Below are 14,679 nucleotides of genomic sequence, written 5' to 3'. Positions count from 1 at the left end.
TAGAATGATTTCTGAAGGATCATGTGACACCTGAAGAAAACTGAGTAATGATGCTGAGAATTAGGCTTTACCATCAAAGGAATACATGAAATTAAAACTAATTTTAAATTGTAATAATATTGAGCAATATTAGTTTTCATTAGATTTTTGATTAAATGAATGCAGTCTTGGCGAGTACAAGACATTTTTTTTCAAAATCATTTAAAAAATCTTACAGACCCCACAAACCTTTGAATGCAGCAGCTTTGTAAATATGAAATGGTTATAATGTGCAGAATAAAGTGTTTGAGGGGGTGCTGTACAGAACTGGAGAAACACTAGTGACAGTGGACTGATAGATATGGAAGATTTCTGGAGAATATGTTTTACAGAAGAGTAAAAATCAAATGAGTAACCCAGATATTATACCTTTGAAGTAGCAATAGTGAAAATAGTGTCTTGAGAAAGCAAAACACTTACTTTGATCATTCTCTGCATCTATATTTTGGCATTTTAGAGAACAATGATCAGTAGAATCTCATTAAGAGTCTTTGCACAGTAACACTGTTTCCAGTTAGAGAGAAATACACGCAAAGCTCTAAAACATTCGAATACCATTAACAACTCCGTCCGTTTGACAAACCCGCTTGCCTTGGTATACAAATAGATTTTTTTATTCCACTGATATTGATAAATTGACATTAAAATTCCGTCTTGTACAATACCAGCAAGGCAATGAGAATAAGCAATGATATGAGGAAAAAACAAAAACATTAATAACAACGTCTTACAGAACAGCTCTGAGATACAGTTTGATACAATGCACATGGAATGTTCCAGAACCGAAATGGAATGATTAAAATCCAAAGCTAAAATGGTCCATAGAATTGTGCTTGGGCTCCTCTCTTCTCTCATTATTCTTATAATATATAAAAATTTGACAACTGAAGTTCGGACCAGATTCTTTCACAAATTGTCATAGCAACTGATAAGATAAGTGTGTTGAGATGTCTGCGAAGTGCTCTATAGCAGGCCCTAAATATTTTAGAGGCCTGTGTGGTCATGTATTTTGAAGGTTGGTGTATGAGAGTCTTGTTAAGATTTAAGCGCCACTTGTGACAGCACCTTTCCAGGACTGAGGAAACACTTACTAAAAAGACAAACAGTCAGACAGATAGACAGCAAAAGCAATAGACAGAGAGAAAAAGATGGGTGGAAGTAGTAAATCATTCACTATTTATGCGAGTGCGTGTATGCGCTGTTGCCGTGTATGATTACGTACTGAACTATGTTTGTTTTGGATCATAACCGGGTCATAGAGGCCGACCCCTCTCACTATTCTACAATGCTGTTCTGCTCCTCGCTTGCTAAGTGACTATATAGTTTCTATTTTTTTCCCTTTATGAAGAACAAAATACATCACTATTTTCTCGCATTTTTAAAAGCAAGAGCTGCAGAACAAAATGACACTCATATATTAGAAGTAATTCTGTAAAGGGCTAGAGGAATGTGAAGGAGCTTAAGTGAATATGTAAGTATCAAAAGGCTCCGTCCTTTTCATACAGTTTAAGGAATGTCCAGTTGAAAAAGAGGAGCCTTTTCTAGATTCCAGTTCCAACACATGATGCAAATGGTCAGACGTATGGAATGAAAACTGGAATGACCAGAAGTCTCATTATCAAGAATTGTTACTCATAGACCCACAGCCGATGAGATGTGAAACTGTACTGGATACATTACAATTATAAGCTGCAAAGGATTACGTACTGAACTATGTTTGTTTTGGATCATAACCGGGTCATAGAGGCCGACCCCTGATAGGACAGTTAGTGCAGGAAAAGAAGAGGAAAAAGATGAGATCTTGAAAGGTGAGATGGCACTCGGCTAATCATCTGTCTTTCTGCCGCAACCCCCTCTTTTTCTTTTCCTCCCTTCCCCCTTTCTCTATTTATGTTCAGATGGCCTCTACATAGTTAGCCGGCAGCATCCCCTGCTGGCCGGTGCGCTCCACTCTTCCGTACATCCACCCCTCATCGATCTGCTGCACATCCATGATCATGTCACCATCCAGGAACGACACCTCGTCCTCATCAGCTGCGGTGTAGTCATACACCGCTCGGTAGCGCTTCTGCAACACACACACACAAATGCAAAGACGACTGTAAGGGCTTGAAAAGAAGGAGTGTGTAGGACAGTGTGTATGAGAGAGTTTATTACCCCAGAGCTGGGAGGAGGGGCGGCAGCGGCCTGAAGCACGGGCTTAGTCTCAAAGTGATAGTTCTGAGATGCTGCCGAGGGCTGATATGCTACCAGAGAAAAATGTGATTATTTTATGGCCCATGTGAAACTGAGATGTTCATGATCTTCCAGAAGAACAGACAACAAGCGAAAGTGTACCTGGAGTTGTGTTTTGTTGAGGTGTTTGTGGGTGCTGAGGCGGGCCTTCCCCTCCCATCCGGCCCTTCTCAAAATCCTCATGGTACTTGATCTAAAACACACGGAGACATATACAGTGTGACAAAACAGACTTACATAAACATACGTACAAACATTCACAACGTTGTTGTGAATTCTGCTAAATATGTCAACCATGTAACATTATTTAGCTGGATAACACAGTGAAAATTGTGAGAATTATTTGTTATAAGGAGCAGATGTCTTGGAGCTGTTAAGACAGGTTGAAAATTATAAACATACGCAACCATATGACAATTTCCAATAAAAATGTGTATAAGATAACAGCTGTAAAATTGTCAGCAAAGCCTCTGTTGTAAAGCAAAGGTGAAATATTTTAATTACATTTTTATGACAGATAAAAAATGTATCATTTTATATTGTATAATAATTTGTAATGCAGCAAAGCTAGTTAAAATGTTGGCAGGGCAAGAACAAAAAATGAACTACTGTCCCAATCAGGCCATCAGAAAAAAAATATCAATACAAGCACAAATAAATGTAGCTAATGTGTTTAAAACATGTTAAATTGATATTGTAATATGTATTATTATTTATGATTTAACGCCATGTCAGCAGCAGTGGCTATATTCATGGCAAGAGGAAACATTTCAATTTCACAATTCAGTCATATATATCATTTCAAAACAATTATATAACAGTTTTGTTTGAAAATTATATATATAAATAAATATGTACAAATATACAAAAACATACATATAATAAAAATAATAACAAGAACAAAAGTTATTGTAATATGTATCTATTATGCAAGTTGGTAATCATGCACGTTTGGAGTCTGTAAGACTTTGTTTTTCAAGCTTATGCTCAACAAGGCTGCATTTATTTGATCAAAAACAATGTAAAAACATACATTTTGTAAAAATGTATTACAATTTAAAAGGAAAGTTTTGTATTTGAATACATTTCAAAATGTAATTCATTCCTGCGATGCAAAGCAGAATTTTCAGCATCATTACTCCAATATTTAGTGTTACATGATCCTTCAGAAATCAGTCTAATTACCGATTTGGGGCTGAAGATGCATTTCTTATCATTTTTAATGTTAAAACCGTTGTGCTGCTTAATATCTTTGTGAAAAACATTACACTTTTTTGGATTCTTTGATACGTTAATATTTATATAATATCATGTACTGTCACTTTTTATCGGTTTTGTTTTTCACCCTTGCTGGAAAAAATTACAAATCGGACCCCAAACCTTTGAATAGTAGTGTATGATAACTTCACTGACAGTGTACTAAAATCAATCATAGAGCCCAATGAAGACAACAACACTGCTGTCCATTTTACAGACACACCCTCAAACTGAGTGAATTTCTTCCACAGTGGTGGGCTCTTTGGGTTAGCGGTTCAGACTAAATTAACTGCAGGAAACTGAGGTGAGGAAGAAAAAAAACTGAATGCACGAAGCATACAGATGCAGTGCTCTCTCATAATTAAACCACTCAGAAAACAGTCCTTCATTTTGTAAAGTGGTGGTTTCAGCAAAAAGGTTTTAATTTAATTAAACTTTATTCTGCGCCAGGGTGACAACTAATAGTAATTCCTGCATCATCCACAAGGTGTCTCCTGAGCCAGAAAATGGAGTGGCATCTTGCATCTTTCATACTGACAGGAAATGACATTGCAAAAAGGAAGTTTGGGGACATAAATGTTACCAGGCAACCAGCGCAGATACTTCAGTGAACAGGTGTGGTGTGAAAGACGAAGAGGAAGGGTGGGACTAAATAAGTGCTTCATTAAAGTCAAATAATTATTACTTCTTGTTAACAATTCATTAATAAACAATGAGAGGAGATTACAATAGATAAACTGTGTATCCTTCTGTTTGCTGGAGAGTAATAGATTGGGAGGTACAAGACAAAAAGCAAATTTAACAGCTTAAAAAAGAGAAAATATGAAGCACAGAAAACTGAGTAATATGTCAAAAGAGAGAAATACACAGGTGTTTGACCTACGTTGCTGATTTGGTCTTGTGTTTTCTTGATTCTCTGCAACTCTGGTGTGTCGACCACAACGCTGAAGGCCTTTCCTTTGTTCTTCTCAAATTCCTCCTTGTAGAGCACCTGCAACACAAACACACACAGAATGTAGTAACAAATATCCAATTAATCATAACTGTTCATTACATGTGTAACAGGTTCCCAGATATACTTCCCTCCTTTTATATCGGCATATATGAAGCTTAGTTAATGGATAATCATAACACTTGCCATTTTCCACATTCCACAGGGTAAAAAGGCCCTCAAACTCTTATAAAGTCTTCATTTTTATTTTTTAATGAATGGTCAGTGAAAGTAGGTGTATAACATCAACTCAATATTATGAGACATTTCATTTTCTATAAATTTTATTCAATCTGTTTGGGTCTAAATACAGCTGAAAACCCTGATTTGTGTGATTTTGTAATTAGCTAGCAATAAATGAATGGTAAATGATATACATAAATAAACAAAAACAATCATACAATAAAATGAGTATAATGTTACAAGAAATGGTTGCAAACTAATCTCAGTGAAGCTGTTATACAGTAGGGGCTAGCTTGTGAACAAATGTTGGTTGAATGACAGCTACTGATAAACTTGTATTTTCCATAAATTAAATATTTGCTTGTTCCTTTTTTTCTGACAGTAACACAGATAAGCAGGCTTTAATGGTTTATCTTTACTAATGCAGTCAACACAAAAATATTTGTAACAACTGAGAAAATGGAATTAAATGTCATTATGTTTTGATTTTAATTGTTGCTTAGATAACTGCTCAGATATACTGTATCTAATAGTTCTCGCAATGGGCTTAATTAGCGCTTTCAGATGGAGCGGCATTTACTACACAGAGCCGTAGTTCACTGACAAGCTACGCAATATCGCATTCATAATCAAATGCGATTCACCTGTGATTATGAACGCGATAATGCCTAATTGTCAGTGAACTACAGCTCTGTGTAGTAAATGCCGCTCCATCTGAAAGCAGGTGATGGAGATTTACTACTAATCACGGAACCGGCTTTACTGACGAGATGCGCATGACAATTGCATGCGATTAATTGCACAGCCCTAGTTCTCGCTAAAAAACATGGGATTTGTGCCTCTAATGTAATGTCATAACACACCAAAATGTTATGAGCGCCACATAGTTGTTACTCACACAAGAGCAGTGTTTTAGGGGGCTTTCACACTGGCATTTTAGTTCGAAACTGGGCACAGTTCACATGAAAAAAATGGTAATGTGAAAGCTGTTACCAGGGTACCAAACATGAGACTACCTGAAGAAGATAGTCTGAGTTTGGTTGCAGTGAAGCTGTGGCGTGGTTTGCGTGACTGTGAAAGCAACTCGGACTCGGGTGTGTGCTTGATCAGGAAGTAAAGTGACACACAAATGCGTTTTGGCCAATGACAATGTCATTAGTTTAACACAGTGGTTCTCAACCTTTTTTTCCACGGGGCCGCACTATGGTCCAAGTGCAAGTCTGGCGGGCCGCACGCATATCATTTACATATTACATCAGCAATACAAACTAACCTGATTTATAATATTATAGCCTAAATATTATGGTATTTAATCGATTACATTCATTGAAATAAATAAAGGTGGGCCGCATTTGAATTCGTGACGGGCCGCGGGTTGAGAACCACTGGTTTAGCACAACACTTGTAAGGGATGACAGTGGTGATGATTTACCTTGGATACAGTGACTACAATCAGAGTGGTATGCAAGTATAGAGCGTATGCGAATGCTGGCGTCATGTCATACCTGGCTCTGCATCTTGCTTTGCTGTTTCAGGCGCAGGTTCTCCGGAGTGTCGGCAACACTGGTGAATGACGTCTTCGGATAGTGTCTGAAATACACACACAGAGCCATTTAGTTAACATCAGCATTCGAAATCCAGTTTAGAAACCAGATTTGCAACTAACATCTCAGTATTTCTCCTAGTTGAATTACCAAAAACTGTATTTTTAATTATTATAATTTTTGCCAGTCACCAAATGTTAGGTAAAACCTTTAATGCATGAACTATTTGGGTTAATTTTATTTTATAATAATGGGCTTTTCATGTCAATGACTTATCAAGGCTATCGGGATGCTTTTTATCCGTGTTACTTGCTGCTAAAGACAAAGATCATGAATTAGTGACTGTGAAGGTGAATGTCCACATTTGCTTATCGCTGATCTGTGTGGGGATAGTGAAGACGCAGAAGTGTCATTTGAGCCTTGTGTAAACAAGGCAGCATATTTGTCCTATTTTCACAGACCAACGCAATACAAAATTAGCATGACAGTGACAAACCCAACCACAATCATCCAATGCAACACACAATTAGAGTGCCAGAAATAACAGAACTGTACAACAGAGAATACAAATTACAATTACAACATTGATATATTTGGTAATAAAGTCGTAATCATTTTGTAATACAGCTGTAATCTTTTAACTACAGTTAGTTAATCGTGTAACCATATAACAACATATAGTGTGCCACAAAAGGATTTAACAGGGCTGATTCAGAATTCAGATGAATCATATTAACAACACGACAACTGAGCCAATCAAAACGCAGTCTGTTCCTGGTTACCACAGGAGGACACCCTGTCTGCTTAGTAAACCTCCGTATAGTACACAGACGCTGTGTTGCTGCAGGCAACCTCCACATAATACAACACATGCTCTGTAAACCAAATATAGACTCAACCCTCTACATTGCGAGTAAATCACTCGCATATGCGACTAAATCTTCACTCTGGGCGACTAGATGATGTCTAATATTAGCCAATGGCTAATAAATTATCAGATTTTACTCGCCAGTGTGTGAGTTGCAGTGTTGCCAACTGCTTTCAATTGAAAGTAGCTAAAACTGGTAGCTAAATGTCACTAGATGACATCATAATGGCAAATTCACTGATCTATATAAAAATGAATGTAGATCAGTGGGCAAGATGAGAACTTAGATAAGGTTTTGGGCAAGTAAAAATACAAATATAAATTCCTGACCTGACTGCACCATCAGTGAAAATATGTATTGTTGAGTGCTGAGATCTGCTGATTATCATTTGCAGGCTTGCAGCTAATAATATTTTTTGCCTAAGGTTGGCAGTCCAAAACACGACTTTTATTTTTGCCTAAGAGATGTGGTTAGTTCACACTGAAATTACATAGATACAGAGAGGAAAGCAAACATAAACAGATAAATGACACTCAAGAATCCCAGCTGATTTCTGTGTTAATATCAGTTAAGACAATCCCAACGTAATCCAATCAGTTTTTTACTTCCGGTGGACGTGTCATCAGACCATCACTCTGAGAAGCAAACAGGCCTTTATCTGTTGGGTGCAAGAGGAAATTACTTTGCCATGCTCACTTACTCAGATTATCTTCGTAATAAGGACTGAGTAAACAGTGGAAGAAGCAGATCTAGATAGAGGGACAGACATAAATCATTTGCTAAATAAAGACTACAATCCCCTGGTGTATTACAGAAGTGTGTGAGAGTGAGAAATAAGGACCTTGAGATACACCGGCACTCACAAAAGGGAGACATTTGCATATTTTGTATGCCAGCTGGTCATCGTGACTTTATAAACGTACTCTAGCCATGTCAAAGCAGCATGCTAGGCCTGGCGGTCTGCATTAAAACACTGCAACTTGAAGTATGAATGGTAACCTTTTAACAACAGGAATGCTATAGCTGAGGTATCGGACTCACAAGACTATTAGTGATCAGAAGTGGATTCCAGAGAAGTGAACTCATTTGTGTATGCGTGTATGGGTCATTGTTTTAAAAATAGGAATTTCCCTTCAATACCCTTCGACCGAATGCATGCACAAGTCAGCTACTGTGTTCGCAGACGTGACCTTTCCACGATCAACTAACACTAACGGAGACAAAGGACAATCAGAAACAATTAAAGTATAACATTATATCAAAATAGGCTCTGTTTGCTTTCTTAATGCATGTTTCTTGTCTTATTGCGAAAGATTCATCAGTGCACGTCATTCAAAAGACAACAGTGTCTATCTTTGTATCTTCAAAATGTACTAACTTCCTCTTCTTTTGAGACACTCTTTTTTTCCGCTAACATCATTTAAGCCAAGCCAGTTACTGGAAACAGTTAGCCACTTGTCAAATAGACATGGTTTTAGAAACCTTGCATTCTATCTGGCTACATTTTAATAATCCAGCTAATGCTCAATATATCAACCCCTGTGTATATATAGATTTTTTTTCTTGTTGAATATCTTAATTAACTAAAATAGGGTTGCAAATGGCAATTGACGGTTGCTGCGTCCAAATATGCCTACTTCCATAGTAGATGAAAAATGTGAAAAGCATAATAGGTCCGAATTATTCCTAATATTATATTCTTAATAGACGAAAATCACCTGGATGATTTAGGCTTATTGCTTTGAGGACTTGCAACTGACTCTGGTAGGTCATGTGACACTAACAACATGGCGGAAGTAGCATGTCGATATTTTATTCATACTAAATAAAATGTACTTTTTTAATGGTTGTGAAGTAAGTTTAAAAACCAAATACAGTACCTACTAGATGGTATGCAATTCTGGATGCAGCTTGTGACTTTAAAGCCACAGTGAAACGGAAGCTGTGACTGAATTTATTTTTGTATTATGACATATTTCCAAGTAAAACACACCAGTGACATAGAAACATAATAAAATAACATACATTTATTTCATGGTAACTTGAGGAATATGTCGCAAAAAAGCTAACACATAATAACAGCAGACATATAACACACAAAACTCACAGAGCAGAGATACTTACGCATTACAGTATGGTCTCTTCTCAAAGCCTTTGTAGTTCTTCATGTTTAGAGTCATCTTACAGACTTCACAGCTAAAGCATCCTTTATGCCAGTACTGAAAGAGAGACACACAGAGTGATTAAAGCTTTAAATTGTGTTTGTATTGGGAGGTGTATGCAAAAGAAATAGGGAAATTGTCTGCAACCGAGTTGGGAAAGATAAAAAGAGCAAATGACATGAAGCCCTTCAGATCCCTCAGCGTTGCTAATTCAGTCACTATGGCCGTTACACAGTCAGTTCACTCTCAGGATTAAATACAAAAAACAATGGAGTGCTTGTTCTTTGAAAGCACTTGGAAAGAAAAAGCGGAACCGGCACCTCGTGTGTCAAAAAAGAAACCCAACTTGAGGTTATGTCCATTTAAAGTAAAGACATGTTTTTTTCTGTGTGAATGCATCAGTTTTAAAGGCACAGACATTTTATATACACCCATCTGGATCACACTGGTTGTCAAGTGGTTACTAACTGAGTTACATCACCATTTTCCCAGCTTCTTGCAACATAAGGGAAAAACAGAAAGAATGATCCACAACTAAACAACAAATGCTGGGAAACACCCTGACTGAGATACTGGCCTTCAATAGCTATACAATAAAGTATGCAGCTGTAATTTATGCTAGATTTTGATTACCAGCTTCCTTAGTTATTGTTGACCATGGGAGTGTTTCAGTGATAAGAGACCACACACACACACACACTGAAAATGGACTGGGGGGATTGACCTGACCCGCTACCCTACATTCCATCTATGCAGCCAGTCATGCATGCTGCAATGCCTATAATTTAGATCAGGGATCCTCAAATCTGGCCCAAGAGATCCACTTTCCTGCAGAGTTTAGCTAATCAAACACACCTGAGCATGCTCATCAATCTCTTCAGGATCTTAAGAAAATCACAGGTAGGTGAGTTTGATCAGGGTTGGAGCTAAACTCTGCAGCGCATTGGCCCTCCAGGGCAAGATTTGAGGAACCCTGATTTAGATGGTATTTTTGTCTTTCTAGGCCTATATCCAACACTTTCTTACCAGTCAGCTGGAATGTAGTAGTTTGAACACAAGTGCATGAGTAACAAAATTATGCATCTATACTGCACTCCCAGGGAGAGGAAGCTGCTAGCACAGACTTGAGCAGAGATTCCGTTCATACCCAAAAATAACTAACCCCCCACCTCCACTCACGTACTTCAAAATGCTTTTTTAGGTATCTAGTCTGTTGCTAACAGTTTAGAAGGGAAGAAGCAGGGAAAATATAAGAAAACAGACCAGAAGAAGCACATGAGGGAAGATCTGTAGAGAGGTATAAGAGATTCCTAATGTATTACAATGGAATAATTAATGGAATATTCTATCTATAGACTACACACTAAAATTAGCTTACAATAGTACAGCACACAGTGTTTTACTGATAGATAAATACAAAGCATTATGCAAAATTGCCAATCAAGTCCTTGAAAGTGACAATGGTTATTTGTAGCACACCGTATATGATATCAACATTTTCTGCAATGATCTTTATTTGATGCTGTTCGGCATGGCAGCATCTTTGCATTATACTAAAAACATCTACTTTAAACCCTCTAATACAATTTACTCATAAATGCACTACTGTGTAGATTTGATATTCAGTTACACTACCATTCAAAAGGTCAGTACAATTTTTTAATGTTTTCAAGTATCTTATGCTCACAGAGGCCGCATTTATTTATTCAAAAATACAGTAAATACAAAGTAATACTGTGAAATATTATTACAGTTTAATACAATTGTTTTCTAGTTTAATATATTTTAAAATGTAATTTATTCTTGTACTGTATAAACTTGTTGAAGCTGAATGTTCAGCATCATTACTCACACGATCCTTCAGAAATCATTCTAATATACTTATTCAGTGCTCAAGAAACATTTCTTATCATTATCAAAGTTAAAACAATTAGGCTGCTTAATATTTTTGTGCAAAAAAAGTGTGATACATTTTTTTAGGATTCACTGATGAATAGAAAGTTCAAAATAAGTTTTTAATGGAAATATTTGGTAGCATTTTTAATATTATTACTACCATTTTTGATCAATTTAATGCCTAGCTGAATAAAAGTAATAATTTCTAACAAACTAAAAAAAAATCTTACTGACCTAAGGTAATATTTTAAGATGTTTTTCTTTTTGAAGCTTGATATTCATTATCTACGGCTATTGTCTGGAAAAGGGCTGTCTGGTCATTTGGCTAAACTTCTCTTTCTGTGTGCCACACCAAAAATCATATGCTTATTGAACACCACAAGGACGAGTTAATATTCATTTTTGGGGGGCACTCTCTCTTAAAATGACACATTAGTACCCAGACCACCTCTCTTTGGGTGCCGTTCTTCTGAGATGTTCTCCAGAGTGACAGCTGATGAGTTCAAGCACTGAAGCAGAATGACAAGCGATGGTTGGCCACTTTTCAAGCTGAGCGAAGCATCGGCATGCCTCAACAAAACGACAGTATGAAGCAACTTACGCGCGCGACGCCTCTCCTCCAGGCAATGAACGGGAACTAACTTGTGTACGTGTGTGCGGTCAGTGCTGTTTGTGACAACATCTGTGGGAGGTGTGCCATCAAACGCCCCCACGTTTAATCTTAGATACACCGCACGTCTTTATTCACGCATTACAGGTCTGTATAGTCATTCCTCAAACTGCTTCGTTCAAGGCCAATCGATTAATGTGCTCTTAACGCCCATTGCACGCGTTATCACTCCGCCCCAGTTTCTCTCCCTCGCAAATACTTGCGCTGCATGAAAATAAAAGAAGGCGACCCCACCCTCTGGAGCATCTAAAGCAATTCAAAACTCAAGATTTCACCACACTCAAAACGAGAGCGATAAGGATATGGGTTAAGAGGGGGTGGGGTCTGGATAGAAAACGTTTCACAAGCGTGTCGAGAAGCAACACTTCCTCTGGCCAGTTGGTAAACATGCTAGATGTGCACGTCATGTAAACGTTAGGGTGAAATTTCAACAATGCATGTAACATTTTCCCGAAAATCGCATGTTTCTTTCTTTTTTTTATTTTTATTTTACAGGCCTCAACGTTATACACCCTAGAAGTTGCACATCTGCAAACCAGGCTGGATGACAAAAAGCGAGATCGTGAAAAACCCAGCCGCGCGTATAAACCCGTTTTGGGGCTGTTGTTATAAGAGTATAATATCCACGTTAGCTTTTGGCATGACTTGGGCGGTTTGGGGTTTTTGGGTCCATGTCGCCCACAGGACACACTGACACGTCATAAACAAACCGCCTCCTCCTCCTCCTCGCGACCGAGGCCAAGAACAAGCGTTGGTTTGAAAAATAACGACTCCCGCCAGGCATTTCTGTCGATATCACACGATATTCGCACTGAGAAAAACGAATAAACGATGGACAACTTGTAGCGTGCTGTGAAGTTATCACAATCGAGGCTTTTTCATTGCTAGCCCGTTCGCTTAACGTTACGCGTTTCCGCTCTGCCCACATTCTCAATAGTCATCGGAAACTCAAGTCTCTTTTAAGCCACATTAAAAAAAAAATCTGTATTATACACAAACAAATCCATACATATATATAATATACCCCATCCTCACAGCCAGAGGTGTAACGTTAAGCTTTGCTAGCGAATGCTAAGTTTCGCTTAGCCATACCTTGTCAAGGCAATTCACTTTTTCCGTGGGATACACCACTCGGTTACATCTGCTACACAGTGGATTCATTTCGGAGGAATTGTACGGCGACGGAACGAGACGGGGAGCCGGTCCGCAGAGCACTGTTTGGGTTGATACCGATCGCTGTCCGTTGATGAAGTCCGGTTCGCACCGCTGGCTGACTGTCAGCGAACCAATCAGACGCGGAAGGCGCGCGCACGCACTGCCGCTGTGTCCTGCTGCGCGCGCCCGTGCAAGGGCACTCCGCGGAAGACTTTCTCTCTCTCGAGTATTTCTAGAATTCTTCAGCATTCGAAAAGAATGCTAATGAGTTAAATGACTAAAGCTGATCTTATCTTGCGCTTATCTTCGGTTTGAGCTGTTTTAAACCCACCATCATCAAGCGGATGTTAGTGATAGACATATTGGGAGTGTACCTGCCCTCGCACTGCCTATTCAGCCAAACGATCACCTTCTAGAATAAACACTGATAACAAAGTGTTTTTACATAATGTGCGTTCAGCATATTCAAACTTTGAGTAATACTGACACAGCTAAACACTTTGATCATCGTGGCGTCTTTGCTGATGTTAGTTCATGTAAACCAGTTTTCACACAAGTCGTTCAAATTCTATCCAAAGCAGAGTGTGATGCGGTTTCGAATCGGATGCGCCAAAAATACTTTAGCGGTAGAGTTGCCGTTTCTGTCGCCCTTTGTTCGAGCGATATCTGGTGGCTATATGTGCAACTACATGCATTTCGGTGTATGACCGTTTATCTCATCAGATTGACATCTGTCTGTTTTGTGTTTTTGTCATACTCGCGGTTCAGTAAATGTGGGTATTGCTCACTTAATATGTTTTCATTTGCATCTTCCTGTTGTAGGGGAGAGTGGGGCTAGTTGTCACACAGGGATCGTCACAATGGCTACATCTCAGTAACTATAAGCCGGTTTAGAGGCTATTAGACAAACGTATCTTGTCTCCGAACTAAAATTTCAATTGCACTGTATTTTTGTTATAGCTGTTGGCTAAACATGTAAATGCACGAGCACCACACTGATATACTGATATACATTCATTGATATACAGCCAGGTCCATATATATTACAAATTTTTAAGGTACAAATTTTTATTATTTTAGCTGCTGACCAAAATATATTCAAGTTACAGTTACATGAATATGGGCTTAAAGTGCACACTCTGAGCTTTAATTTGAGGGTATTCTCATCACAATTGGAGGAAAGGTTAAGGAATTACAGCTCTTTAATATGTACCTCCCCCTTTTTCAAGGGACCATAAGTAATTGGACAGTTGACTCAAAAGCCATTTCATGGACAGATGTGGGCTATTCCTTCATTTTTTCTTCATCAATTAAGCAGGTAAAAGGTCTTGAGTTCTAAGATTCTAAGTGTGCCATTTTGCATTTGGAAGCTGTTGCTGTGAACCCACATCATCCGGTCAAAGGATATTTCAAGTGAAACAGACAATTGTTAGGCTTCAAAAACAAAACAAATCCATCAGAGAGATAGCAGGAACATTCGGAATGGCCAAATCAACACTTTGGTACATGCTGAGAGAAAAAGAACGCACTAGTGAGCTCAGCAGCATAAAACAGCCTGGATGTCCACGGAGGACAACAGTGGTGGATGATCGGAGGATCCTCTCCATGGTAAAGAAAACCCTTTCACAACATCCAGCCAAGAGAAGAACACTCTCCAGGAGGTAGACATGTCACTGTC

The 14,679-nt window shown here is 38.4% G+C and overlaps 2 protein-coding genes across 2 annotated transcripts in view; both read right to left on the bottom strand.

The window, feature by feature from the left end:
- Positions 1–1,754: 1,754 nt before the first annotated feature.
- Positions 1,755–13,354, bottom strand: LOC107754308 (LIM and SH3 domain protein 1-like). The gene is made up of 7 exons (XM_016570705.1): positions 12,939–13,354; positions 9,243–9,337; positions 6,211–6,295; positions 4,415–4,522; positions 2,377–2,467; positions 2,197–2,285; positions 1,755–2,107 (listed from the first exon to the last, which is right to left on the bottom strand). Exons 1-7 carry the CDS (start codon positions 13,248–13,250, stop codon positions 1,934–1,936), a joined length of 954 nt encoding a protein of 317 aa, XP_016426191.1. The 5' UTR covers positions 13,251–13,354; the 3' UTR covers positions 1,755–1,933.
- The window catches only part of arl5c (ADP-ribosylation factor-like 5C), a 14,698-nt gene continuing 9,987 nt past the window's right edge, over positions 9,969–14,679 (bottom strand). Inside the window, exon 8 of the transcript XR_001641573.1 lies at positions 9,969–9,979. The gene's annotated coding sequence lies outside the window, so the exon portion shown is untranslated. The remainder of the gene's footprint in view (positions 9,980–14,679) is intronic.

The sequence above is a fragment of the Sinocyclocheilus rhinocerous genome, unplaced genomic scaffold (assembly GCF_001515625.1).
Source record: "Sinocyclocheilus rhinocerous isolate Xijiao unplaced genomic scaffold, SAMN03320098_v1.1 scaffold1063, whole genome shotgun sequence".
In the NCBI taxonomy this organism is placed as follows: domain Eukaryota; kingdom Metazoa; phylum Chordata; class Actinopteri; order Cypriniformes; family Cyprinidae; genus Sinocyclocheilus; species Sinocyclocheilus rhinocerous.
Note: the sequence above shows the minus strand (reverse complement) of the source record. Positions and strands in the feature narration are given on the sequence as shown.

Bases quoted from the DNA above. Each gene is read 5' to 3' on its own strand.
- LOC107754308 (XM_016570705.1), bottom strand. From the start codon at position 13,250: ATGCTGAAGAATTCTAGAAATACTCGAGAGAGAGAAAGTCTTCCGCGG. The intron at 9,338-12,938 runs GTATGGCTAAGC...TCTCTCTTTCAG, and splicing joins AAGTGAATTGCCTTGACAAG to TACTGGCATAAAGGATGCTT. The intron at 2,108-2,196 runs GTAATAAACTCT...TGTGTGTTGCAG, and splicing joins CCCCTCCTCCCAGCTCTGGG to AAGCGCTACCGAGCGGTGTA.